This window comes from Equus caballus, chromosome 13, assembly GCF_041296265.1.
Source record: "Equus caballus isolate H_3958 breed thoroughbred chromosome 13, TB-T2T, whole genome shotgun sequence".
Classification (NCBI taxonomy): Eukaryota; Metazoa; Chordata; class Mammalia; order Perissodactyla; family Equidae; genus Equus; species Equus caballus.
Genome location: NC_091696.1, coordinates 31,664,724 through 31,692,677, shown reverse-complemented (window position 1 = coordinate 31,692,677; position 27,954 = coordinate 31,664,724). Strand labels below are relative to the sequence as shown.

At 48.6% G+C, this 27,954-nt stretch overlaps 1 protein-coding gene across 1 annotated transcript in view; it reads right to left on the bottom strand.

The window, feature by feature from the left end:
* Window positions 1–27,954, bottom strand: part of GTF3C1 (general transcription factor IIIC subunit 1) — a 79,613-nt gene that overhangs the window by 16,478 nt on the left and 35,181 nt on the right. Inside the window, exons 11-29 of the mRNA XM_023616077.2 lie at window positions 26,258–26,394; window positions 24,942–25,095; window positions 21,834–21,937; window positions 20,590–20,774; window positions 18,969–19,247; window positions 18,568–18,713; window positions 17,175–17,272; window positions 16,568–16,664; window positions 16,273–16,450; window positions 13,380–13,518; window positions 12,828–12,963; window positions 12,285–12,366; window positions 11,960–12,148; window positions 9,990–10,147; window positions 7,888–8,030; window positions 5,388–5,469; window positions 3,143–3,255; window positions 1,377–1,439; window positions 274–367 (exon numbers count right to left, since the gene is read on the bottom strand). Of these exons, the coding sequence (XP_023471845.2) occupies window positions 274–367; window positions 1,377–1,439; window positions 3,143–3,255; window positions 5,388–5,469; window positions 7,888–8,030; window positions 9,990–10,147; window positions 11,960–12,148; window positions 12,285–12,366; window positions 12,828–12,963; window positions 13,380–13,518; window positions 16,273–16,450; window positions 16,568–16,664; window positions 17,175–17,272; window positions 18,568–18,713; window positions 18,969–19,247; window positions 20,590–20,774; window positions 21,834–21,937; window positions 24,942–25,095; window positions 26,258–26,394 (2,577 nt within the window). The remainder of the gene's footprint in view (window positions 1–273; window positions 368–1,376; window positions 1,440–3,142; window positions 3,256–5,387; window positions 5,470–7,887; window positions 8,031–9,989; window positions 10,148–11,959; window positions 12,149–12,284; window positions 12,367–12,827; window positions 12,964–13,379; window positions 13,519–16,272; window positions 16,451–16,567; window positions 16,665–17,174; window positions 17,273–18,567; window positions 18,714–18,968; window positions 19,248–20,589; window positions 20,775–21,833; window positions 21,938–24,941; window positions 25,096–26,257; window positions 26,395–27,954) is intronic.

Here is a 27,954-nt window from a genome sequence, read left to right as displayed (position 1 = left end):
TCTTTTGTCATGTCTCATTTCCTCTTCTGCCTAATTTTCTGCCTTAAACATAAGCCTCAGAACCTCGGCACTGGGAGGGATTTTGGAGATCCCTGATCCTGTGCCCACACTTCAAAGATGAAAGTGAGGGCCAGAGTCTCAGGGGAACTCAGGCCCCCTGAAATCCCACAGCTGAGAGGAGAACAAGCAAAAACTTCACACAGCTTTGGCCTCTGAAGGGCCCCAAGTCCCAGAGGGCTACTGCCAAGCTGATGCTAGGTCTCCGATACCCACCTGAAATGACTGGCAGGACTTCATCTGACTGTCCGAGAGGGCCAGTGTGCTCTGGATCAGGTTCTGGAGCACCAGGAAGTGGATGTCATCCACGCTGGAAAAGAGAGGGTGGGAGGCAGAGCAACACGAGGCCATGAGCCACAGGACATCACTCATCTTAGGTAGATACAGTTCTCATTTAAAAAAAGTTTTCAAACTCACAAAAGTGACATGAATGCCAAAACTATTCCTAAACCAAGACAAAATAAATGATGCTTTTCCAGCCTTACTAACTGGTCAGTTTTGGCAGCAAAACAGTTACAGTCCAGTGGGCAAGGGTGTTGGAACCTGGAGATGAGTCTGCATAACAACTAACAAATGTGGTTGGTGCTTATATTTTCTCTTCATCCAATTTTAAATAAGTCTTTCTTCAAAGAGAATAGGATTCTCAGTGAAATACAGAGCTAAAATCAAACTGAGTATGTGATTATCCAAGATGGAAAAAAAAAAGCTGAGCTTTCTAATCAGAGTTTTGCTTAGAAAGCTCATGGGCTGGGAGTTCAAACCCTTTATACAACCCATCTTTTTTTTTTTAAAGATTTTATTTTTCTTTTTTCTCTCCAAAGCCCCCCAGTACACAGTTGTCTATTTTCAGTTGTGGGTCCTTCTAGTTGTGGTATGTGGGACGCCACCTCAGCGTGGCTTGATGAGCAGTGCCATGTCCGTGCCCAGGATTCGAACTGGTGAAACCCTAGGCCACTGAAGCAGAGCGCGCAAACTTAACCACTCGGCTACAGGGCCGGCCCTCCACAACCCATCTTAAGGCTAGGCCAGTGGTATGCAAGGTTAGGGGTTGGCAAATTTTTCCTGTAAAGGTCCAGATAATAAATAATTTTAGTCTTCATGAGCTATGTGGTCTCTGTTGCAACCACTCAGCTCTGACGTTACAGCAAGAAAGGAGCATAGCGGATGCATAGGATGGGTATGGCTGTGTTCCAATAAAACTTTATTTACAAAATCAGGTGGCAGGCTAGATTTGGCTCTAGATGACGCCTGTCTGTGCTAGGCTGTAGGCAACTCAATTAAGCCGCTGAGGAAAATGCACCCAGTATGTCAGTACTTGCCTATTAAGTTCATCCTCTTTACTGAGTTGATCCTTTTCATCTCCAATCGCCAAAACTCGGTATCTATATAAGAAACAGAAGAAGAGCATGTCAATGCAACATGGCAGACTGTCACTAACCAAGCTGCTGCTTGCTCAGGATGCCACTTACCAGCTAAAATGTTGAAAAAAATGTTAAACTCACTAAAATTCAAACATGTTCATGTAAATTAAAATAGGAAAATGCCATGTTCTGCCCATCAAATGAGTATGTTAAAGAAAATGAGTGTTGAGAAAATGAGGAATGTTCCTTTACTGACAATTATGAAGCAACATGGAAAAAGGCTAACTGGCAGGGAACTACTGTTAATTGTCAAGGGAGGAGGATATAAAATTATGGGCTTATTATGACTAAAAACAAGCACAAGAAAGAAGACTGGAAGGAACCCCCACAGGGAGTACCTGTGTTAGGTGTTGGGATCACAGATTATTTCCCCATCTTTATTTTTGAGCTTCATGTAATGTTGTTTCATTGTGTTCATATCAAGCAAATAAATACAAGAATAAATCGTAGAAGTGACTTTTTAAAAAGCATGGCCATTTATTTGTAAGACACTGGTTTCTATAAAACTAAATTCAAAATTCATCTTTGCAGTAGTAAATTCTTCCTAAAATTTAGTAGCAAGAAAAAGTACCTTTTCAGAAAAACAAGTGAACTATTTTTAGTCAAACAAGGAAATATTTGGAACTCTCTTCTTTTTTGCCTTTCTTGCCAGAATGCTCAAGATCAAATTTGGTGTTAAACTGTTAAAACTGCAATTATTTTCTTTCTTCTAAATGGTTCACGAAGTCTCCTTTAAAAATCTTTCCACTGTCTTCTTTCAAAACTAAATCAAAAATATGTGAGGATACAAATTACAGACAGGTAAATAGGACTTTTGAAACATTTTTAAGACTGAATGTAAACCATGCCATTTGGGAATTCTGGGCAATAGTTTATTGCAAAACCAAAACCCAAACCCCAAAAATAGCTAAAGGGTGTCAGCTCTGAAAATGACTTCAAATGGCTCCTTAGGCCTGGAACAGCAGGCACCACATAAATTATTTGTTGGATGAATGAAAGAATGAGATCAACTAAAACACAGAGGGCTAACGGCAAAGGTACTGCACAGCTCACAGACAGAAAGTGATGATGAATGTCATCTCTTCATAGGAAGAATTCAGGAATAGAGTGGCTAGAGGGACTTTTTGATGAGGATGGTGAAGAGAAGAGTTTCACGTGTGGATTAAGCAGAGGAAACAGCCTGGTTTACAGGACTCAGGATTTTAAAATTTCACAGTTTCTGTGCTCAAACCCAAGCATGTTCTTCAAGACATCAAGTGGCTAAGCTGGGAAGAGCTGGGGCTCTGGAGTCAAAGCCACCGAAGGTCAAACCCTGGCCTACTGTTCACAGGCACCGTGACCTTGGGTAAGTTACCTCCAGCTTGGAGTTTCCTCATATGTCCAATGAGCCATTTTGGCAAAAGCACACCAGCCACCTGAGAAGGCCTGAACTGAGTCAGCAGCAGGGCCTCAGGCAAAGAGGGGACGGGAGCGCCTGGCGGCGTGTGGGGACGGTGGTGGCCTCCCATTTTCCAGTCGCCATGAGAGGAGATGAGGTGGTCCAGAGTCAGGAGGGACAGTAGGGTTAGCTCCAAGGCCAGAGGAGACCCCTGTGGTGGTCCCAGCCAGTGACTTTTCCTTCTGTCCCTCAAGGATCACACAAAACCTCCCCAGGAAAAGCTTACCTGGCAAACAGCTCCTGGAGTGTGTCTGGGATTTCAAGATTGGGATTCCTCAGGGCTGAACTGAACTTCTCTTTCAGCTTCTCCACGAATTCTTTAAACTCGCTGGCACAAACCTTTTAACATGAGAGAGTGAAATGTTAAGCTCTTTCTCGCCCTGAAGGGAGGTTTCGCTAAGAGACATTAAGGAAAATCTCGTAACCAACTCCCGGGGCAGCATGCTCCCAGGAACCCCGACTGAGAAGGGCCGCCTCCTCAGCCATCCTGCCTCCACAGCCCCCCGAGTCCACACAGGAAGGAGACACTTGCTCACGGCCATGCACAGGGATTTGGAGCACCTGGTGCCCATAAGGCACCAGCACGCCAACAGCCTGACACCTGCCCCGCCAGCTCTCTCTCCCGAGCCCCAGGTGGGGAGACCCAAACATGTCCCACCCAGTCCCCAGAACACCCCTGGCACGCCTCCGGTCAGCAGGCCTGCGCTCCTGTCACTGCCCTCCTCCCAGGTCTGTTCCTCCCTGGCTCACCCTGTGTGAGTCCCCCTCCTTCCTCTTCTCCAACCCCACACACAACTGTGGACCCCAAACTGGTCCCCTCATCTACACCTGCACTCCGACCCTCCCGGTCCAGACCCAGATCACAGCATAGCTCCTCACTTCCCCGCTGCCTCCAGTCTCATACTTCCAGTTCGTCTTCCATGGTGCAGCCAGCAAACTGACTACGTCATTTGGTGTCCAACACAGAATTCACACTCCTTGTCTGCTGCACCTCACTGTGGCTGCCCCACACCGTGCCCACAGGCCACCTCACTCCCCTGCTTTCACTGCCTTGGCCTCAGCTGGTCCCCCATCTTTGAATCTGGGTTCAGTGCCGACACCTTTGAAAACCCCTCTGGAGTAGATGCTGTTGGTCGCCCACGTTCTTCATCCTGTTCCTTCTTAGTAGCAGAACCAGCCCCCACTTGGTTTGGGGGAAGCATGCCGAGCACCCCAGGATGAGTCAGAACAAGTCTAAGTGGATGATGGCAAGCTCAGGGGCTCCTAGGAAAGGCTGTGCCCTCTATGATACAAGGGCTCGGTGGGCCCAGCGCAGCCCCTCTCCCTACTTCTTCCTGCCCTGGGATTCCGCTGTGAAGACCTGAGCTCCAGCAGTCAACTGGCAACCTTGAGGTGACTGGCACGAGGATGGACAGCTGACCACCAGGGACTGCGAGTGAAGTGACAATATGAACCTGGGTCCTTGATGACATCTCCACTTTGCTACAATGGCCTGGGACTGCCTACCTCCAGGCTGTTTGGCACATGGGATAATGCAGCTGTAAGCCCGTTAAGTTGTTTTTCTGTTACCTGCATCAAACGCACTCCTGATATTCCGTCCGTGACCTCTATGGCCTATGCCTTCCTCTCTCAGGGTGGCCGTACTGCTCTGCGGTGCCCATTTACTTCTCTGCCTGCCCCATGGCCCATGGCTCCCTGAGGGAAGGCCTGGATCTCCATTTTGATTGGCTTTGGCTGGTGCAAGTCCTGACACACACGCAGCGCAGACCAGTGTTAGCTCAAAAAGCGAGGGACGAGTGGACTCTGAGCCAAAGGGAAGAGAAGTCTGGGTCTGAAAGACAGCTTCCTTCCTTGTTGGTTACTGTCCCAGCCCCACCAGGACAGAAAACTCAGAGAGAAAACACATACCCTATCTGTAAGCTTTTCAGGAAGTCTAGCCGTTTGTAATTTCTGAAGAGCTGCCCTATTTTCTTAACAAAATAGGCCCAAGGCACATCAGCATGTCAAATTCTAATTGTCTTTGAAAACTGATGTTGGAGCCAGATCAAATGAGCCAAAGAATTGACAAGTCAATTTCCCAAACGAGCAGAAAAGAAATCCATGTTTGGGGGCTGGCCCCACGGCCGAGTGGTTAAGTTCGCGTGCTCTGCTGCGGTGGCTCAGGGTTTGGATCCTGGGCGCGAACATGGCACTGCTTGTCAGGTCACGTTGAGGCGGCATCCCACCTGCCACAACTACAAGGACCCACAACTAAGATATATAACTATGTACGGAGGGGTTTGGGAGATAAAGCAGGAAAAAAAAAAAGATGGCAACAGTTGTTAGCTCAGGTGCCAATCTTTAAAAAAAAAAAAAAAGAAATCCATGTTTGTAAGGATGGCAGAGGTACCATGGGACCAAGAGGACCAGACAAGAACGTAGAAACCCCTGCCTTTAGAGCAGGCTGAACCCAACAACCACATGGGGCTTACCTTTGGATCTTCATAGTCACATTTTCGATTCATGAACTCTCCAACAAGTGCCTTGTCTTGGTACACCTCGGCTAGGCAAACCCTGCAGAAAGAGACGACCAAATGAAGTCTTGGGATTGTAGTGCTGTCTCCATTCAGAACCATCAGAAGATTTCTATTCTAACACTTATGGCTTTGCCTAACCATGAAGTATGATTTACTTATATACCTGTTGGGTATAGCTTTTAGAAAGGAAGGATTTGGGCTCAGCCAAACCTGATCCAAGCCATGTCTGTTACTGCTCTCATTTCATACCTTGCCTTCTCTGAGTTCTGTCCTTCATGTGTAAACTGAGAACAGTAACTCCCACCTGCCCCTCACAGGAAGTTGATTAGGACCAAATGAGACAATCTATGTGAAAATATACTGTAAATTTAAAAATATTATACAGGCACTGGTGTTTATTAAGAGCTCTAGTCTCCTCCAAGGCACTACTTGTCCACTCCATGAATCTTCCTATCTCTATGATATAAGGAGAGCCTGACCTGCCCAAAAGGAACTGGAGGGAAAGACAACAGCATATGCTGGGCTCCTAGGAGCTGGGCACTTCACCCTGCATAACGAGCTTGCAAGGTAGAGACTGGCAGTCCATTTGATAGCTTGGTAAGGTGAAGGGGTCCTCGAGGCCACACATGTGCCGATGGCTGGAGCGGGTATGGTTATTATTGGTATTATCATCCTGTTCACAGGTGAGGAAACAGCTTCTGAGTGACAGACACCCCGTCCCAGTTTCCACAGCTCCGAAGTGCAGTGAAGATGGAGTCCCCGGCCTGCTGACCCTGCAGCCCCCTTGTGCTCCCCGCTAGCTGCTGCAGGACAAGAGGAGGAGCATCACATGGGGCCCAGGAAGCCCAAGGTCCAGACTTCACTTCACTGCCAACTTACTTTCACCCTAGCCAACTCATATCCTCTTTCTGGGCCTGTTTCCACTCTGAAAAAAGAGGAGTTGGGACTGGGTAATCACAGCCCTTTCAGACAGAAAAGTTCTATGCACAAGGGAAAGTGGCTTCACATAGGAAGACCACCTGGTATGTGTAACCCAGTGGTTCTCAACTGGGGTGACTGGGCACCCCCAAGGGACTGATGAAGACATTTTTGGTTGTCACAATGAGGGCGGAGTATGCTACTGGTATCCAATGGGTAGAGACAGGGATGCTGCTAAACATCCTACAGCGCACAGGACAGCCCCCACCAGAAAGAATCCTCTGGCCCCAGATGTCCATGGTGCTAAGGTTGAGAAACTCTAGCTAGAGTTGAGTTTCCTACACCATCCAAGGCTGGGCCGATTCCTCTCTACAATGTGGCTAACAGCAGAAGCCCATGGCTCAGAATCAACCTGGAGCCACGCTCTCCTACTGACCCATGGCCTGAATGATCAGTTGATGGAGGTGGTTCTTCCCAACCCTGCCATGTGTCCCCTCCTAGCCCCACTCTTATGTTGGCTGCTCTACTTGGGCACCTCCCTACACCACTTGGATGCTCTCTGGTCCTCCCCACTCACACCCAAGCCTGTAGAGGAGTTGTAGGAGGAGTCTGACGAGGCTGGCGATGGCTTTATGTCCTAGCCCTGTGAGAAGGAGATGAGTGGAGCAGCCTCGCTGGCAACAGACAAACCACAAGGGCCATGCTTTGCGACTCCCAGCCAGCTGCCATCCCACACAAACCAGGTCATGGTCAGGAAACACTCAGGGAACACCCAGCTCTACTGAGGACACAGCTGAGTGCATTTGGTCCACTGACCGTGGTCCTGTCTAGCTTCTTCCCGGAGTGAGCTATGTGATGGGCCACTAACATGGAGATATCAAGAGCTGCTCTGGAGTGCTAAACACAGTAGTGACAAGCAGCAGATGCCTCTGCCTTCACCACATGCTACAGATGTGATAGCCCAGGAAGTCACCTAGCCCATTTAGCCTCCATTTCTTTATCTGTAACAAAGGATAATAGCATCTACTTCACACGGCTGTTCTAAAGTCTAAACAATACCCTGCATGTGAAAAAGCCCAGAATCATGCCCAGCCCTCCAAAAATCAAGGACAATCTGACTAACAAACTCTAACGCTTGGACAGACTATCAGTGTACAACTGGACAGCTCAGAGTGCCCTATCTGGCTTTTACACCAGACTTCTAAGTAAAGGGGCTGGCCCCGTGGCCGAGTGGTTAAGTTCGTGCGCTCCGCTGCAGGCGGCCCAGTGTTTCGTTGATTCGAATCCTGGGTGCAGACACAGCACTGCTCATCAAACCACGCTGAGGCAGTGTCCTACATGCCACAACTAGAGGGATCCACAACGAAGAATATACAACTATGTACTAGGCGGCTTTGGGGAGAAAAAGGAAAAAAAAAAAATCTAAAAAAAAAAAAAGATGTATAAAAAAAAAAAAGGGATGAAAGAAGAGAAAAGAATGAACCTGAGCAATGGAATCACCTTGTCCTGGGGTCATGAAACTTCAAATAAAGCTTACTTATAGTTCAGATAGCCTTGTGGGTTTTTGACTATGTAGCGAGATCTCCGTCCGACTGAATGTGATGTCTTGTCCAAAGACTCTTCAAAGGTTGAATGCAAAATGTCCCGCACGACCTGCCAGGGGACAAATGGGCCCTTCACCTGGATCAAACACAGAGCCAAGACGGAAAATCAGTATCCTCAGAGCCCATGTTATGGGTCCCTAAGATAAAGCAGTTGGAAAAATACATCCTGTGGAGCCCCTTTCCTCAACGATACTCTAAACTGCCCCTCACACGGTCACTCGGTCACCTTTACTGGGCACCAGCTACAGGCCTGGCGCTGAGTGAGGCACTGGGCAGAGAAGAATAAGATAAATCCTCAAAGTTCCATGGGAAGAGTGTCTTTTGACAAGTAACAGAGGTGCTCAGAGAGTGTCAGGTACTATTGACTGAAAGGGCAATATGTTAGGGTAGAATACGAGAATATAAAATGTGTTTAGTTAGGTTTTACAGGCTTCATTATACATTACGTATGCTCAGAAATATTCTGTGTACCATGCCTGTATGTTATACTAGTGGAAACAGAATGCACTAAATTAGCAGACTTAAGAGAATGTTGCAGTCAACACACGCAGGAAGGCAGAGGCAAGATAAGGAAGAGGCTTGATGACAAGGCTATTTTCTAATAGCCCCCAAAACAAGGTGGCCCAAGAATACGGTGTAGGTTCAAGTGAGGAGGGGAGGGTCCGTTGACCCTGAACCATGCAGGACTCTCCTGGCTTCTCCAGCTGCACCAAGGATGCGTGGAGGGAGGTACACCCCTCCCATAGTGTTGTGATGAAAAAGTCACTGTAGAGGCAGGCAATGGGAACTGGGGATGGCAACTCATCACCTTCAGGCTCTTCTCTGGAGAAGGGACAGGGTTGGAATTTAGGAAAAGGGCTTAGGAGTGAGAAAATCTGGGAAAACGGTCAAGAAAAGAGATCCAATGAGCCTGCAGGCAAAGAACATCCCAGGCTCAGGACCTGTAAGTGGGTTTCTCTTGGCTGGTATGGTTGAGAACAGGAAACCCAGTGGGGCTCTTCGGAAGCTGCCTCATCTACTCTACTTGGGTATCACTACCTGGCAGGGGCCCTAGACTGGATGATGGCAGAGCTCATTCTCCTGGGGGCTTCTGTGAACCAGGCTTGACTGGACAACTGCCCACCTGTATTGCTCTCCCCATGCCTTGCTGCAAACTGAGAAGATCAGAACAGCACAAAGGGTAAGAACAGACAGACTAGGAGTCAGTAACACTGCTTTGGAAATGTGGTGAGAAGATGAACTCTGACTTGGGCTGTGGAACCTTCTTGGAGGCTGTGACGTCAGAGGAAAGAGGAAGAGTCTGCTAGATGGGGAGCAAGTCCCTCCCTGCCTGCTGGTGTTTCAGGGACACAGGCTGGGAGGATACACGAGTGTGGGCACCTGTGGCACAGAAGGCAGGGGAGCGAACCATGAGAAAGCTGGGGAGCCAGGCCGAGGCCACGTCACCATTCCTCACTGATTCAGTAAACACCAACCAAGTGATCACTGTGTGGTAGGCACCATGCTAAGGGCTGCAACTATGAAAACAAATAAGAGTCTTTTGCCTTGAGAAGCAGCCACTCCAGTGAGCTGAGAGGTGCCAGAGCAACAGAAGCAGCGTGAAAAGTCTATGTCCAAGGGACGGAGAAAGAACACAGTAATTCCTTCCACTTGGCAGGATCAATGAAGCCCTTCCAGAGATAATAAGCAGTTACGGAAAGATAAATAGGAGATTTCAGGCAGACGAGGGGCGGGGGAGTAGGAAAGGGTTAGATTCCTGGTGGGGAGAGAGAACGGCTCTGAGCTCTTTTGCCCGCAGCTAGGCAAAGCTTGATATGTATCAGCCGAAGGCTGGAAAGAAATGTACAAAAACAGGACTGGTATTAATGTGCAGGATCCTGGGAAATGCTTTTCCCAGTGGGCAAGTGGAGGAGATGAGATGAGCCTCCCTGTGCAGGTCAGACAGGAACGAGCTCCCCCAAGAGGGACAAGCCAATCAGCAGGCTGGAGGCTGGCAAGGAGCGGGGGTGGGGTGGAGGGTGGGGGCTGCCAGTACCTTGGTGTTGAGGATGTTGCTGGCAATCCGGCAGAGAATGAGCAGCCCGTCCTCCTGCATGGACCAGGTGACACGCAGCCGGGTCATCCTCTGCAGGGCGCTCTGGTCAGCCTCGTCGTGGTAACGCAGCTTTTTGCTTTTTTCTTCTGGGAGCTCTTCTAAGAACACCAGGGGGAGAACAGAGGGAGCCTCTAACTACTGGCTGGGAGTTGGACTCTGAAGAGGGGAAGGGTCCCTGCCCAGCTGGTTAGATGTGACCAAGGGGATCAGTTATCAGAATCTTACTGTGTCGGAAGCCATGTGAACGAAGCACAAAAGACTCAGCCCTTCCTGATGGATTTTTTTTACCCCTTTCATCATTTCTCTTTGGTCAAATTTCACAGTGACAGCCTGGGCAGCCTAAATGCAGCGTCTTGTTAGTTACCCGCCAATCTCCAATCTTTCTTACAGTGGCGCTCAGCCCTTTGAAGGCACCTTGCACAGAAGCTATGGACCGTGCTCAGGGCATGTCTGCAAATGAGCGCACCCCCTTCATTCCTCTGCCCTGTGACCTTAGAGACACTGTGTAAACTCTGGGGCGCTGTGGGGACAACAAGGCCCCCTACAGGGCTGCTTTGAGGATTGAATGAGACTGGTATAAAACACCTCGTGCAGCGCCTGGTACAAAGTAGCTGCTAAATAAATAGTAACAGTTGCTAACATTATGGAATATTTATGGAATATGTGCCAAGTAACTGGTTTCAGCTTTTACCTATACTGCCTCAAAATTAAAAAATACTTTGCAGCAACCCTACGAGAAGGATAAAGTTATTATCCCCACTTTGTAGTTAAGGAATCTGAAACATAGCAAAATAGAGTAGCTTGCCCAAAGTCACGCAGCCTATAAAGTAGCAGACTCAGGAGTCGAACCTGAGTTCTTAACCACTAGGTTTTCCAAGGTCTGCTCCCCTCAGGGGAGACAATGATGGCAGTTTCATGAGGTAGGCACCATATGCTACTGCCAATTCCAAAAGACTGCTTAGTGAGTTTCTCCCACTCACTAAGAAGAGTAGAGGAAGAACACTGGGATTAGAGTAGAGCAGCACCACATTTTACCTTGTAATGAATTCAGGTCTTTGTGAGGCAAACTGATAGCACACATATGTGGATGGGCTACACTTAGGGGCCGTCTCAATAGACGCAAGGCTATTTTTTGTGAACACCAGCCAAGCGAACCACTGAAAACAGCTTCCTGTTGAAACACTGTCTTCATCTGAAAAAGCTGTAGCTATCAGATCGTGGTTAAAACACACAGACCACTTAGAGGATACAAAAGTGGTTTAAAAAATAGACACTGGTCCCCTCGCTGCCCTCCTTCTCTATAAATACTGCCCAGAGGAAGAAGCCAAAGTGGCAATCTAACAGGCACCACACACAAGGGGCTCATTAGATCTGAAGAGTCTGTAGGCTTAAACGACTCCTGTCTTTCCTCTAATTTAAAAATAAACATAACTTTGAACTTTGGCCTGATTAGCATAAATGCAGATATCAAAAGATAAACCAAAAAAAAACAGGATTTTGGCTCGTTGAGATGAGGAATTTACTAAGGATTTTTCAGTTGAGATGAAATTAGAAATTTGAACTAAGGAGGGAGTTACTAAGTCAAAAGGCTCTATAGAATACAAAGACAGAGAAGGCAGGGGAAGCATATAAGAAGTCCAAGGATCTCTCAGTCTGCTAGCTGGGAGAATAAAACAGCAGTTACACAGAGTTAGCACCACAAATGGAGGGAAATGGAGCCCCAAGAATGAGGGCACAGCTCAGGTCTGGGGCAGTGAGACTGCATCTCCGAGCTGGACGTGCAGACAAAGCCCAGCAAAGGCACACGATCACCACGGAGGCCTAGTACATGCACACGATCACCATGGAGGCCTAGTACATGCACACGATCACCACGGAGGCCTAGTACATGCACACGATCACCACGGAACCTTTTTTCTTTTTCTTGTTCTTCTTTCCAGGGTCCTTCTTCAGCCGCTTCCGCTTCTGGCTTCTCCCACCCCTCACTCTTCGGTTCCTGTCCAGCGTGGGCTCTCGGTCAACCACAAACTGCTCTGCCCTGTCAGAACAGAGCTCAAATCCTGCTCTGGCTTCTCCCCAGAAATTCAACCTGCCATTGCCTAGAAATAAGCACAGGAGATAACTGTTTCAAGATGAGCTCTGTAAAGGCCAGAAGCCAGATTAAACATGGAGTGGTCGTGTTAGCCCCAAGCTGGGACCAGGTCTATTTCTGGGGCGAACCCCCAGGAAACGTACCTCCAGCACCAAGGGGCAATGGGCGTTTGGACAGAAACGTCTGGAGCCTCACTGTGAGCCCATTCTCTGAAGTGCTGTTCTCCTAAAAGACAAGGACATCACTGGAATGAAGCTCCCAGGAAGCCCCAGGAGCCCAGGGCGACCAGTGTGCTGAGGTGTGCAAGTCTCTGAGGAAGAAGCTGAGGATGGCTGTGCAGTGACCGCCAGGAAGCCGGCCCAGCGTGCCTCAGAGGTGGGGTTCTCCTGCCTAGCCACTTTCTCACTGCACATGTACTCCTTCCTCTATGACCTCTGTCTCGTAGACTTTCCATTCCTTCTTTAAAAAGGAATATCTGTCCACATCACAGAGTAAGTTAGAATCCACTGAAAAATAAAAAGGCCAGGCAGATATTGAAAGGGCCTGACACACCTGCAATACACATGGAAGTAAATATTTGTGCCTCTGGTAAATTTTGGTTTGACCAATTCAGAAACTGTGAGCCAGGAGAGAGGAGAAGGAGTGATGGCAGCCCCCAACGTGGTGGTCCAGGTGTGGGTGCCCACCCTTTTGGCATTGTTGATGATATAGCTGGTCCAGATCCAGTTGCGCTTTAGGTGTCCATAGAAACTGGAATCGAGCCCAGCAGCACCCAGACCATCTCCGGGGATCACGCCTTCATCCACGACCTCACGGCTGCCCCTGAGAAATGGGAAATAAACAGAAAAAGAGCCTTCCTCGGGAACTGAAAGGAGCGCCCATGGAGTGGGTGGGGACATTTTTAATAACTAAATTATACCTTCCTAGAAAAACACCTGACAGGTAGAAGTGAAGAACTTGTGAAAAACCCAGATTTTTATGTAAAAATCCCAATTTTTGAATTTTGGCAACTAATTCATTCTTTTCTAATAATATGTTGGGCTAACTAAAGTATGGCTGGAGCCAGATATGGCCCATGGCCACTAACTTGCAGCCTCTGCACCAGAGACTTGGGCCCTCCAGGTCTGACATCCAACGCATGACATGGAGGAGCTGGAGTCTGGGACGAGGACCCCCACCGCCCTGCAGTGGGGCCAGCACCCTGAGGGACGGGGGCGCGGTGAGGGACGGGGACGCACGTGGTGTACTCCATCATGGCACCCTTGCGCTCCAGAGTGTGCTTGTCGATGGCGCTCTCCTGCTCCTTCTGCAGACTGCCCTCCTCATCACTGCCCTGATCTGGACTGTTCTTCCTGACACGCGGGTAGCGCACCACACCTAGAAAACCATACACAAGCTCCACTGGTGGTGTCTTCCTGCTGCGGTTCTGGTAGGCCACAGTGTGCTGCTGGGTGGCAAGAGAAGAGTGGACTCCGTTCTGTGACTAGGCTCCGCCAACTAGAGGAGAGGGTCTGAAACTGGCAGAACCTCTTTGTACAAAACGCCTTTTAACAGGGTGTCAGCGGGAGCAGAAGGAAGAGAGTTAAAACCCTGGTGGGCGAACCCAAGAAAAGAGTCTGCCGCAGGCTGAACTCTATCAAGGAGAGAAGGCAAGCAGAGAGGCCAACAGGCTTGAGGAGTCACGAGAAAAGAACACTGTGCCTTCCTCCCTGGGGTAAGCCTGTGGAGTCCCCATGTGCCAGCACAGAGGAGCGAAAAGTGAAAGTGACTGCACTTGGTGCTGGTGGAGGGGTCAGGGCTGGAGGGATCTGGGCAGATAGTTCGACACAGTGTCACAGGTTCCCTAGACTCACTGGGCTCCAAGAGCAGCCAGATGTTTCCTGAGTGCCCAAGAAGTACGTTAATTTGAGAAATTACTTTTAGTTGTTCCACAATAAAGAAAATCACATTTCTTGCAAGAAAACATAAAATACTACTAAAACCATCGCTTGAGTAAAGCAAAGGAAGGTTATGATTTGCAGACTATCAGAGACCCCCTTAGAACACACTCAGCTGGAGCTTAGGCCTGGGGGGGGGGGGGACGAGGGGCAGTGGGGAGGTCATGCTCTGGGCCCTCAGCTGGAGCTTTCCACAGACGTCTTTGCCTCAGCCCCATAAGACGGTGGTGTTCCCAGTTTAAAAATGAAGAAAGTGAGCCTCAGAGGTTACAAAGATCTTGCCCAAGGTCATCCGTTTGAATGGACAGTTGAACCTAAGAGAACTTAAGGCAATGCTTTTCATGTGGACCAACGAGCTGCTTGCTAGAAACGCAGATTTGGGCTACCCCCAGGTCTGCTGAACTCAAGTCTCTGGGCTGGGCCCAGGAATCCACATTTATTTCAACAGGCTCCCAGGTGACGCTGTGCACATTCACGTTCTGGGAGCCCCTGCTTTAAGGGATGCTCACGTGGAATTATAGGATGCTTTTCCCTCAGTCCTTGAGGCAGAACCCCCTCAAATGTTTGTTGACTGAAGGGACAATCACTGCCTGATTAACAGACTCAATAAGCCTTCTACATTTCTGCTCAGGAACACTACAAGAGATGGAAATTCACCAGTTGCCAAGCCTGAAAAACTTCGGTGCAAATAACACATTGGTTTGCAAATTTTTATCTAGGTACAAGATGCAGGGGAATTGGGGCACTTTAAAAATCTAAAACGGTAAAAGCCCAGCTTACTACTGAATGCCAGGGGATTCTATGAAACACTCTTCTAATATCTGTCTGGACCCATTAAAGGTTCTATACAACTGCTCATTACCCTGCTGGCATTAAGCAATTATAAATACATATGTGATTTGTGCTTTGCAAAAATCAAAGTGTGATTCTGATCTTTCACCTCTGTGACAGGAGGAAGAAAATTAAGATTCTTCTCCCAGGTGCAAATTAAACGCAGCATCCTTTTTCTTCCGGTGGAAGTGGCAAGAAAAGACCAGTTGGAAACTGGCCTAGGGGGAAGAACACTGAACTGGAGGGCCTACAGCCTTCCACAAACCCTCCATTCATTTGATAAACGTTTACGGGACATCAATTGTGTACCAGGTACTTTGAGACACCCTGGGATGGAAGCTGAATGTCCTGCGCCCAAGGAATTCACAGAATGAAATCAGACAACTGTAAAGGTGCTGGCAAGGTTTTCTCAAAGAGGAGATGGTTAAAGTAGCAGTGGTTATCTGCAAAGGGAACGTGGGTCAGGGGACACCCCAGAGAGAGGAAAACAACACAAGCAAAGGCCTTACCCAAAAGCCCAAATCATCCAGCCCACTGGCAGGTCTGGCCAGTTCTTCCTCCAAAAATCTTCCAACCTGCTCCCGTCCTTTACTGTCACCTCTTTTGGACACAGTCACAGCCTCCCTGCTTCTACTCTCGTGCCCCGCAGTCCGTTCTCCACAGAGCAGCCAGGGAGAGCTTTGAAAGACCTAAGTGACCTTGTTGCTCCTTGCTCTTAGAACAAAACCAAACTCCACCAGGTCCTTCAAGGCCCCCAGAGTTTGGCTCTCGGTTGCCACTCTCCCTGCCACCTGTGCTGGCCTCTTGTTTCTCCAACACCACTCGGCGCCTATGCACTTGCTGTTCTCCCTGCTGGAATGCTCCTCCCCAGCTCTGGGCATGGCTGGCTGGACCTCATCCTTTAGAATGCAGCTCAAACGCCTCCTCAGAAGGGCTGCTCCTGACCACCCCATTAAAATATGCTCAACTCATCACCCAGTGTATTTCCTCCACAGCACCTATCACATTCTGGATCTCTCTCTGTGCTGTGTGTCTTCTCCACAAGCACGGCAGTCTCAGTGCTGCATGCATGGTCAGGCATCAAAAATGCCACACAAGGAGTTCAGTAAATACCTACTGAAGGAACAAATGAAGAAAGACAAAAGTGGAACTGCTCGGGCCCAGCGGGGGGTGAGGGTTAGGAGTCCTCCCCATTCAAGGCCTACCCCGCTCCTTTCTAAGGGAGCCCCGAGGACACTCTAGGCCTCGGGGAGCACTCTGAAAACTACAAGGCTGGGCGAGTTCTAGTCTCCTCTAGCTCTATCTTCCAGTTATCACACAGCACAGAGGGAAGACACTGAGGTCCAGCAAAGACAGACGATACCTAGCGGGGTATTGAGGCAGACGCACTGCAGATCAAACCAATAGTTTTCCACATCCTGCATTGAGTTCAGGACATAAAGACGCTTTTCAAAGGGCCGGCTGCTGTGGGCGAGGTTGTAATGTGGGTCACAGATGGTGGTGTCAACAATGACAGCATTCTTCTTCAAGAAAATAAAGACCTGCAAGAGAGACATTGGATGGAGCGAGGAGAGGACCTCAGAATCAGCATCGGGTCAGCTGGCGGGAAACAGTGGTTAACAGCAGGACTACCTTCATGTGGGCTTGAAAGATGTTACCTGATCTTTATCCTGAAACTTTTCTGTGGGACCAAACTGCAGTAGCCCCATGTAGCACAGCTTCTGAAAGTTCTCCACCACCGAAAAGATGTAACGTCTGCAAAACGGGGGAGTGGCAGGTTGCAGTCACAGCACACTCAGCATCATCAGGGGGTCTGCATCTGGGGCGAGGGATGCAACTCGCCTATTCTCCCCTTTTCCACCTGGGGGGCCCTGGAGGACTGGCTCAGACCTGCCCTGCACTGAGCCCCAGAATCACCCCTCCCAGAACCCAGTGAAGGCAATAGAGCAGCGATCCTACACCAGGGGTTTGGTTTAGAAAGTAAAAGAGACAAAAGGAAAAAAACACTCCAAACTGCAGTCTTTATTGGCAGATTTTACTTTAAAAGAACCTTGAAATCCAGTACTGAAGTGTACCAGCCCACACTGCATTTGGCCCTGTGCTTGATCCAGAAGGCTCATAGGTGGCTGCATTAATGAAAACCAAGTCTTTACAACTTGGAAGGCAGAAACCTTCCCTCTTCCCGGTGAACGATTATTCAGAACCCTAACTTCAAGGGGCTTGCTGGGACCCTCGGTCACTCTGCGCCAATTTCAGGGACCTCACCTCTTGTACAGAAGCTGCTGCCGGACGGGCCTGGGGAGAAAGCGGATCAGCGTGTGCTTCCTCAGAGGGTCATTCAGAAACTCCTCAAGGTTGTCTACCTAAGAGGTGATTTTCAGGTTCAGCTCACCCTCAAGGCCAGGGTGAATTGCAAGAATCATGAAAAAGCAGTCACCACCACTTTCTGGGCTGCCGTCTATTTGAATCCGCCCATCGGCCCCATGGTGACAGGCCCCCTCCTTCCTGCCTCCAAAACCTCCAACATCTCTGCTTTCAGTCTCATCACCCCTCCCTTCCAGCCCATCTGCCACACTGCTGGTGCAATAAACAGGTGCCCTCATATACTGTTGGTGGAAATACAAATTGCTAAAACATTTCTGGGGGACAATATGGGAATATATTTATATTAAAAAGAAAGAAGAAGAACGCTCATCTCCTTCGAAGCCAGTGATTGCACTTCTATCCTTACTCTAAAGGAAAAAGTTTGGAGCTTCCCTCAAACATGTCTCCCAAAAGATATTCATCAACATGCCATTTATAACACAAGAAACTGGAACTTTATAGAGTACTGGTTAAATAAATTAGGGTATGTGCATAAGAAGAAATACTATGAATTTACTTAATATCAATTTAAAATTTGATGTGGAAAATACAATATATCATTCAGTGGAAAGAACAGATAAAAAGAGCAAATAGAGCATAGCCTCAATTCAATTTTAAAAAAGGGAGCTTTCACATACACACACACACGTATGTACACACAAACACAGTATAGGAAAAAAGGACTAGAAGAAAATGTACCAAAACCACTAGCAGTGATATCTCTCTGAGTGATGAAGTTATGGGTAATTTCTACGATAATTTCTGTTTTCTCCTTTTTTCTATATTTACCAAATTTCTAAAAACATATTTTACTGTTATGTAATAGTTGTCTTTTGTATATCTGTCTGCTTATTGACTGTATCTGGAAGAACAAGTCTTTGAAATATTTTCCTTGACCCACCAACCACCCATCCATCCAATCTATTATTTATCTATCTGTTTATCTATCTATTCATCCATCCAGAAGAACAAGTCTTTGAAGTATTTCCCTTGACCCAACAACCAATCAACAATCTATCCATCCATCCATCCATCTAGAAGAACAAGTCTTTGAAGTATTTCCCTTAACTGACCATCCATCCATCCTATCCATCCATTTGCCCTATCCATCCATCCATGCAGCTAGCCAGCCATCCATCCAGCCATCCATCTTATACATCTATACATGTATCCATCCATCCATGCAGGCAACTGGAAGTCTTGAAGTATTTTCCCTTGACCAGGTTCAGTGTAAAGGTTCTCCAGCCTGGAGCTGAGGGACCAGCCCTCGTAACAGCCAGGAAGTTGCCAGTACCTTGTAGCTGACTTGCACAATCTGGACAAAGATGGAGAGGGGCAGGCAGAGGAGAATGTCACTAACGAGAGCCCAGCCGAAGCCAAAGTCCCTGTGGACTGGGATAGGAGGGATGTAGCGCGTCCATGAGGCTTCATCCACGTACACTAGGAGAAAATCAGAGACAGGGTCCAAGTCATGATAGTGATATCATCTCCCAGTAGGTCTTTATTTCCTCTCACCACAAACTAGGGTAATCCTACTTGGTAGGCAGGAAGCCCAGAGGTTCAGGAAGTTTGGATTATGTCTTTATTTTGATCAAGGCAGTGTGGGGATTCAGCCAGTCCAAATGATAAGGACAAGGAATTATTGTGATTCTCCTCTGGATCCCACTGTGGCTTGCCTGCCCTGGGGCATCTTACCTGTCTCCGTGGCAAGCTCCACTTCAGCCTCCCGGCTGGCTCCATCTTGGTTGTCCTTGGGTGGGGCTTCAGAGGAGGCCTCCAAATCACTTCTAGAGGAGGACTGGGCTCCCATCCTGCTCGGCTCCTGCTTTCCCGTTCTTCTTTCACTGCTGAGGCCCAGTTTTTCCACCGTTTTGCTAGCAGGGTGCCCATAGATCAGGTACCACAGAAACCTGTGGACCATCCGCAGGCGAGGCATTTTGGGCAGAAACCCTAGAGAACGCCCAAGTCCAGGGACTGAGGCAAGAAAGGGGAAGGACAGTGCTTGAAAAACCCCAGATTCAATTCATTAAAAAACTATTGAGTGCCACTATGTCCCAGATGCCAAGGAGACAGCAAATGTTCTTACTCTCATGGAACTTACCTTCCAGTGGGAAAGGGCAGACAATAACAAAATACCTAAAATAATACCTCATATGGAAAGAGCTAGTACAGCAAATAAAGAAAGGAAGTGGGGAGGAGGGCTGCAATTTCACACAGAGGCCAGGAAAGGCCTCACTGGGGAGAGGCCTTGAGTGAAGCCCTTGAGTTGGTGAGGGAGCAAGCCATCCAGATACCCGGGGACGTGCATCCTGGGGCAAAGGCAAGGGGCCTGAGATGAGCGTGTGCCTGGTACACCTGAGGAGGGGCCAGGAGGCTGGAGTGATGGGGTGCAGCAAGCAAGGAGGGGAGCACAGGAGACGAACCAGAGTGTAACGGCTAAGGGAGCTCCCCTGAAGGGTCTGAAGGACGACCGTGCAAGGACTCCCAGCTTGATGGGGACTGTGAAAAACATCCCCAAATCTAGGTTCTTTTAAAGTAGCTCATTTCCTTGTTGATATAAATAAAGTGTTCCTTGGCTTTCCCAGTGAGAGAGGACAGGGGAGAGACAAGGGAGACATAGGAACAGGGCAGCAAGGACGGTGCCAGAAGACCCCTCCTCCACCCCAACGTCTCACCCATTTGAGGACCATGCTCACTGCCTTTCGTCTACTCAAGTGCACGTGCCGTTCAGCTGCACATACTCCCGCTTGTGTTTCTCCTTCAGTCTGTACTTTCCAACAGTGAAGCCTTGAGAGTAAAGGCCACATGCATGACTGGAGCCCTCAGAAAGGGAAGTCACACAGAGGACATCTCCTGCTTGGAAGCCCCAGGGCTGCTGTGTCCTATACCAGGACATTTTCTCCTTGACAGAGGTCCAGGCCCTGGCAAGTGACCTTTGCCCTCCTCCACCAACTGGCACATCTGTGGCCAGGAGAGGAGTGATGCGCCTTGAGTGGAAAGCCCTGCCATCTGCACTTGCCTACCCTGCCATCTGCACTTGGGGATGGGGCAGGGCAGCCCTGTTAGAGACCTAACTCTGGGAAAATTCTGTGAACACTCAAACTCGTTAACGAAGCCTTGAATCATCCCCCATTTTGCAGATAGGGAAATTGATGCTGGCAGAAGTCACGTGACCAGCCCCGCACGACCCAGCCAATGATTCAGACCCGCTCCTCTGACTGCAGCCCAGTGCTCAAATATAGAACAAGTGACTCAAACATCATCATATAAACAACAGAAGACAACAATGAGACATTCACAAGAAGCTGCTTTTTACCTACAACAGGCTTATAATTTTTAAGCTGGGTTACGCCCATTTTCTTATCAGCTTTTTTCATCCGTCCACTTTCTGGTTTAGAGGAAGCGTCTGATGGAGAGTCCCCTGATCCGCTCGGGCCCTCTTTTCCTTGGCTTTCTTCTTCGGCCTCCCCTTGAGGTGCTGGAGGCTGGGGCACTTTAACCCTGCCAAACACGAGAGCAACACTGTGTTGGGAAACCCAAGGGCTGGGAGCAAGGACAGGGTCTGTCCTCAGGAACCAGATGAAGCCTTTTGGCCCCAGGGTTGCAAACTCAACTGCCCACAGGGGCCAGGAAGATGACGTAACCAAATGACATCTGTCGGGTCACCAGACATTTGGGTATGGTGGGGACTGTGCTGAACTGGAGTGCACTGCCACCGACGGGGCACCTGCTCCCTTGTGAGAAAGAGAGCCCAACAGACTAGGGCTTTGGACACTCTCATAAATGCCAGAAATCATGAATTTGATGTGAAGCTAACCGGCAACTGCTGCAAAGTACGTGGCCAATGCATGGAAGGCCACACAAACCAACATCTGCAAGCCAGATCCAGCCCTCTGCCCGCCCGTGGGCCACCTCTGGTTTAAACCCAGCTAAGAATTTGCTCCCAGCCCTGAGTTTTCTATCAGTCCATGAGATGATTTATGAATAAAATTAGAGAAGACCTCAGAAAGGCAACTAGAATCATTTTGAGCTATTATGAGACTGAGTAAGTTTCATACATCACAGGGCCTAGGATCTGGAACAGTCTGAATTCTTTTCTTCTTTTTTGAGGAAGATTAGCCCTGAGATAACTACTGCCAATGCTCCTTCTTTTTGCTGAGGAAGACTGGCCCTGAGCTAACATCCATGCCCATCTTCCTCTATTTTATATGTGGGATGCCTACCACAGCATGGCTTTTTGCCAAGCGGTGCCATGTCCGCACCCGGGATCCAAACTGGCAAACATCGGGCCGCCGAGAAGCGGAACAGGCAAACTTAACTGCTGTGCCACCAGGCCAGCACCCTGAATTCTTAATAGAATTAAGAATGTTAGGATTTTTTCCTAAAGAATTCAGAAACTGATCCTTGTACAGAGTAGAGGATGGTAAACCACAACCCAAAACCAGTGAATTCACTGATCTCACACAGTACAAAAAAAGGGCTTTTGTGAAAACTGCTTCAGGAGTAAACATGCAGACCCAGGCACTTCACTGTGGATTCTTATGGGGTGCTGCCACTTGCCTGTTGGCTGTGCTTGAATTGGAGATCCGGAAACGAACCTGCTCGATGGCACTTCTCACGAGAGGGTCATTCTGGTCCATGGATGGGTGCACTACCAGATCCACCTGCAGAGAGAGGTTAGAGTGTCCCAAAGGGAAGGGGAGGAGCTGAGGGAGACTTAGTTTCACAACTCGGTTCCTTGGTGGAACACTGGTTACATCTGTTTTCATTAACATTTCCAAAGGACAGTTATGAAACTAATGTAAAATGTGTTGCTAAATAGTTTGCCATTAGTTACTGGCATGTAAATCTCTCAAGTGCCCGAGTATGAAAGCTCTGCCATCAGCCACGTGCTGCTTTTCAGGTGAGCCACTCTGGCCTGGACACAGAGCAGTGTGCCCTGCAGTCCCCTTGCTGGGCCATCACGGCCCACTGGCCTCTGCAGCTCCCTGTGGGCCATTCCCGATGTCCCACTCCTGCAGAGAATTTCCCACAGTCGCTCGTGAATCCCGAGGGCTTCCATCTGGAAAAGGTAAGAAGCTTTCATTAATCTCCCCTCGCTCCGTGCTGTCGTGGGAAACCTGCCAGGCGTGCCTCTCAACAAATGGGCAGAGGATTTAGAGTTGCTTTTGTTGTTTCATCTTTTCCAAGGTACTGAAGCTGAACAGTTAGGGTGGCTACCATTCCAGGAGAGACATCTAGGATGACAAATGGAAATAACTTGGTGGAGCTGAGCAGAATGGGTGTGAGTGTGACAGCTGTGCAGCAGAAGGCAAGGCACGCTGGCCCTGGGCCCCTGGAGAGCCAGCCTTCTTTTTGGTCCCTGTCATTAGCAGGAGAGAGCAAGGTAAGCTTTTCTAAATGTGTAACTCTGGCCAGCAGGCTTCTCAGTGCCAAAAATGGCCTGAGAAAGGGTTGGTCCCAGGAACAGGCAGCAAGCAATGCCTAGATAGGGGCTCCAGAAGGCCTCACTTGGCTCAGTCTCTTCTGTTCCTCATTTGTCAAATGGGGAGCCCTCTTCCCTCCCTGCCAACTTTTTTGTGGCTTTGTGAGGCTCAAATGAGATCCAGTTAGGAACACCTCAGAGAAGTTAAAAGCATGATGCAAAGACAAAGCATTCCTGTTTCCTCACTTTCTAAAGCCAAACAGCCCAGCCAACTTCCCAAAGGCCCGAGGGACGGGGCCAGACGCAGGCGCAGAGGCAAGGGCTGATGCCAGACATGGCAGCTCTAGCCACACTGGCTGCAGCAGATCAGAAGGCTGCCTGTTGGCAGCACGTGCCCCGGGAGCCAGGGACAATGCTGCCGAGAAACTTCAGCTTGTTCTGGAGGCAGACGTACCATACTGCAGCCCTCGCCAGCCAGGAAAACAGGCTATCGTTTAGTGGTGCTGCTACGGTGGTCCCTGTGGCACATGGCCCCCAGGCCTGGGCACTTTCATTTCTGAGGCCGTGTAATGCTCAGTGTTTACCTGCGGCACTCGCTCCCACCTCCACCCCTTGCCTGCTCCCTCGGGTACAGGGTGGTGGACACGGGGCCAAACAGGAGCCGGGGACACAGCAGAGACCTATGCCAGACTGCCCCTCTCCACTCCTAGACTAGCGGAGATTTTCTTGTCCTCAATGACTGCCCTGAGGAGGCTGCACGCCAGAAAGACCAGCTCTGTGAAGATCAATAGAAACCAGAGGTGTTGCTGCTGATGGGTGGAGGTTTTGTCCTTCAGTGAGAGAGGTCAGCATAAGCACCTCATGCCACTGCTCAAGTGGACAGGAGAGGGGCAAGGTCAAGGGCACTCACAGCACATGTGAAAACTGAAGAGACTGGGAGCCAGCCCAGTGGTGCAGCAGTTAAGTTCGCACGTTCTGCTTCTCGGTGGCCCAGGGTTCGCCGGTTTGGATCCCAGGTGTGGACATGGCACCGCTTGGCAAAAGCCATGCTGTGGCAGGCGTCCCATGTATAAAGTAGAGGAAGATGGGCATGGATGTTAGCTCAGGGCCAGTCTTCCTCGCAAAAAGAGGAGGATTGGCAGTAGTTATCTCAGGGCTAATCTTCCTCAAAAAAAAAAAAACAAAAACCTGAAGAGAGCTGCCAACTCAAAACAGTAGAAATTGTTTCTTTTTTGGTGAGGAAGAGTGGCCTGAGCTAACACCCATGCCAATCTTCCTCTCTTTTGTATATGGGACACCACCACAGCATGGCTGCTAAGTGGTATAGGCCCATGCCACGGATCCGAACCTGTGAACTTGGACCATCAAAACAGAGCACATTGAACTTAACCACTATGCCACCAGGCTGGCCCCGAAATGGTTTCTTCTCATTTTTTGTACTGCTCTGTGTTTTTCAAATTTTAAATGTCTCAAAAAATAAGATAAAAGTAAAAAAAACAAAAATGATCTTGACAGCTTACTAAGAAAACAAAACATCAAAGCAGAGCTTTCTTAAGGTAGAGATGTAAAATAGAGTCAGAAAAAAAAGGTCAGGGAACAAGTGACTGTCCCCTCAGCACCGTTCCCTTTGGTCCCAGTGCTGGTCGGGCTCTCTCAAATCATTCCAACCCTGAAAAATTTATGCCTTAGAAAATGTGCAAAGCTGCTGAGCTACAATTGCTATGGGAATAGGCCCAAACTTTAAATTTTACAGAAACGGATAAATTGAGACAGAAGAGATGTACTGTTCCCCATCAGATAACCCAGCAGTGTACCCTGCTTGAGTCGCTGCCATCAATCCCTCTTGGACATGCTTCCTCAGCTCTCCATGGAAAACATTCTTGCTGCTTCATCTACAATTTCTACCTTGTACACGTCGCTTGACTTCTCCCAACGCTACTTTACTGCTGAACTTCAGCGTGCCTCCACTTTCCCTCCTCTCTTTTCAAGGCTGGCTGCAGTGCTGGACACCTGCCTTGAGCTCACCTGCTGCTCTAAGATCCAAGCAAGTTACTCCTCTTTTCTGTTTCCAGCTTCTACAGAAAGTTGGGATGATCTCTGGTCCCCAAATTAAGAAGCATAATGGGAAATTGCGAATTCTTGGCAACAAAGGAACAACCGAAATACAACAAGGACAAGGGAAGCTAGACAACAAAACTTCCAGCAGCATGCGGCTTTGTGGTGTCACGAAAGCCAAGGGTTACCTTCTTTTTGATGCCATCTTGAATAACTGTAGTCCGATACAGTCTCAAAAGACCTTCCTCCGACAGGTTCCGCACCAAGCGGACAATGGACTTCTTACAGCACTTGGTGGACACGCCTTCTTGCTTCTCCTGATCCATGATCATTTTCTGAATCCTGGGGAATCACAAAATAAGCAGTTAATATTCCCAAATCTCCAGAGAAGGTCTTTCTCAACCTAGGCAACTGAGATGTGCCTAATGGTATCCAGTAGAAAGTAGGGAAGAATTAAAGTGGGTTTCACCACTGAAAGCCTGACTTCTTGGGATATTAAAGATCATCTCTCTTTACGATAAATGAGTTAGCTAAAGACAAGTCACCCATTCACAGCAGCTTCATGTTCTGAGCCTTTCACCATGAACTAAAGAGATTACAAGATTTGTGACAATAATGGCAGGGAAAGTGAGCGCCATGATGGCAATCTGTCTTCACGAAGTCCCCATGCTAATTTTAATTTAACATCTAGCTAAAGAATGTTCCAGTTCACTACTGTCGACACCTACAGATCTGAAGCTCTTTTTGATTCTTCTCTTGATACATCTTACTCTCCAGATCATACTGAGTCCCTGTGGTGATGTTTCTAGATCACCAATCATGGAATGGCAGGGCCAGAAGAGACATTAGGAACACCTGGCCAAATCCCTCACTGCCCAGAGAAGATCTAGGCAGCAGTATCTGCAGATGGTCTCCCATCCCCTAGTTAAGAGAACTCACATCCCTGACTCCAGGGTGTAAGCTCCTTCTAATTGAATGGCTTTTACACTGGGTGTCTAAGACGCCCTAAAGATGCAGCCGAGGAAGTGGTGGTAACAGTGGGTTAGAAGGACCAAACCAGAGTTCAAGGCCCGTGCTCCACCCCAAACACAGGAGTTCTACTTGTGTCTCTTGTGTTTTGGTTTGCATATAAGATACTGGTTGAACAAAAAGCTCCATAAAGAACTAAAAACAAAGCTTATCAGCTGATACTATTATCTACCTAAGTTTCTTCTCACCCCTTCTTTAGCACCAAGTTTCCAAAGAAGGAGAGCGGCAAATGCACTTTCCCATGACTTTCATTTCTTGCTCAGTCATTTTCTCCCTGTCTAATGAATGGATATTCCTCAATGTCTACACTTGCCAAATCACATGAATCACAATCCTTTCTACCACAAATGGATACTATGGGAATCTATACAGCAGAAGAGAGATTCAAATGCAACTCGGGCACTTCTGCCGCTTGGGATGACGAACTGGCATGAGATTTATTGTTAGTTCAAGACAGAGACAGACCCCTCCTTACGTGAATAAGCTCTCGATTAAGCGGAGGTTGGTGACAGCTTCTATGATCAGATTCCTGCGTTTCAGCAGTCGGTAAGTTTCATGGGGTTTGTCTTGGCCTGGGCCATGCTTCCCAGTCTTCTGGGAACTGCCACTCTCCTAGAATAGGGACAAGAGCACAAGAACACAATGGGTTCAGCAAGGCTGGGGGCCAGACACCATTCCTGCAGGTGCACTTTCCCTCTTTATGGCATTTCTGCACCCATGTTTCAAGAAGGAAAGTCAAGAGGACTGTTTCCGCTACTGGATTCCACCACCTCACAATTTCAGTGCTTTGAAACAGCAAAGACATCGGCCAGCAGAGGATCCTAGAACTTTATGAAGATCAGCTGGTTTCAGAACAGAAATTAGAGGCATCTACTACAGCACTTCCTGAAGAAGCAGAAAGCACTCACTGAGCTTTCTCTTGGTTCTTCCACAATGGGAGGGAAGAAACCGACATAGTGAGAGCCAACTCCATGCCATTCACTCTATTAGGCTTTTTTCATCAAAATCTCTCAACATTATTACGACAGTTCCGGTTTTACAGCAGAGGAAACCGGGCTCTTGCAGGTGAGGAAGAAGAGGCTAAGTAGCCATCCGGGTCACAGAGTGTGACTGTGTGCCAGCACGGGCTGCTGCCTCACAGGTTTCTGACTCCAAACTGAGGAAGCCCCCGGAAGGTTTTCTGGGAATGTAAGACAGCAGCAGAGGCAGGCTTGTGAGTGCAGAAGAGGTTGTCTCTAAGTAAATGAGGATGAGTGGTGAGAGAGACAACCGGAAGGGAAGAGAGCTCCGTGCTCTCTCTCTTACTCCCACCAAAATGCCCACTTCTCTCTTCATGGCTCCTTCCCATCTTCCAGGAGCTTAAAATGAACTTATCCATCTGCTCTCAGATCAGGTATGTTAAAGCCCAAATGTGCACCCCGAAGGGAAAGGAAACCCTAACTTTAACCTATTCCTTGTAAATCGCTTGGCACAAATCAGCGCCATGCAGCAGTCTGGGGCCTGCTTTGCTGGACGCCCTTCTCACTTTGGGCTGCACTGTCAGGAGAAGGAGGTGACTTGGTGCCGGTGTCGGAACAGCCAGACTCCAGATCACCTCCCTGCTGATGGATGGGGCTCCAGGGAGGCACAATTCTTTCCTGAAGGGGGAAGGGTTTGAGGGGTGAAAGATGCAAAGATTTGAGAAGGGGCCCCAAAGGGGGAGAAAGACCTTTGTTTTCTCTTGCATTTCAAAGCACACATTTTGGAGGAGATCCATGTGAGTAAATGTGGCCACTTTCCATGGGGCTGTTGGAAAGCAAAGTGCAAACGTGCTGTGCCAAAGAACCTCCAGGCAGTAGTTCATGCCACTCTTCTCAGCAAGTATTTGAAAAGAAGGGCCAGCTTCTGCCATTACTTTTGGAAGAGGTTTCCAAGAGGAAAAGAGCTGACCTAGGAAGCAACTGGAGGGAGCGGACTGCTGGAGCTATGCGGACCTGAAGAGAAGGTGCAAAACGGGTGGTGGGCCAGAAAGGCAAGTCAAACCCTTGGGAACCTGCTGGGACCCACCTGCCGGCAGGCCCAGGTTCTTCAGTTAGAGACAATACCAATCATGACTTGAGATGGTACAAGTTACAGCATCCAAAGAATAGAAAAGGGCTAAAAGGTTCTAGAAAAATCCACAGCAAACCTTCC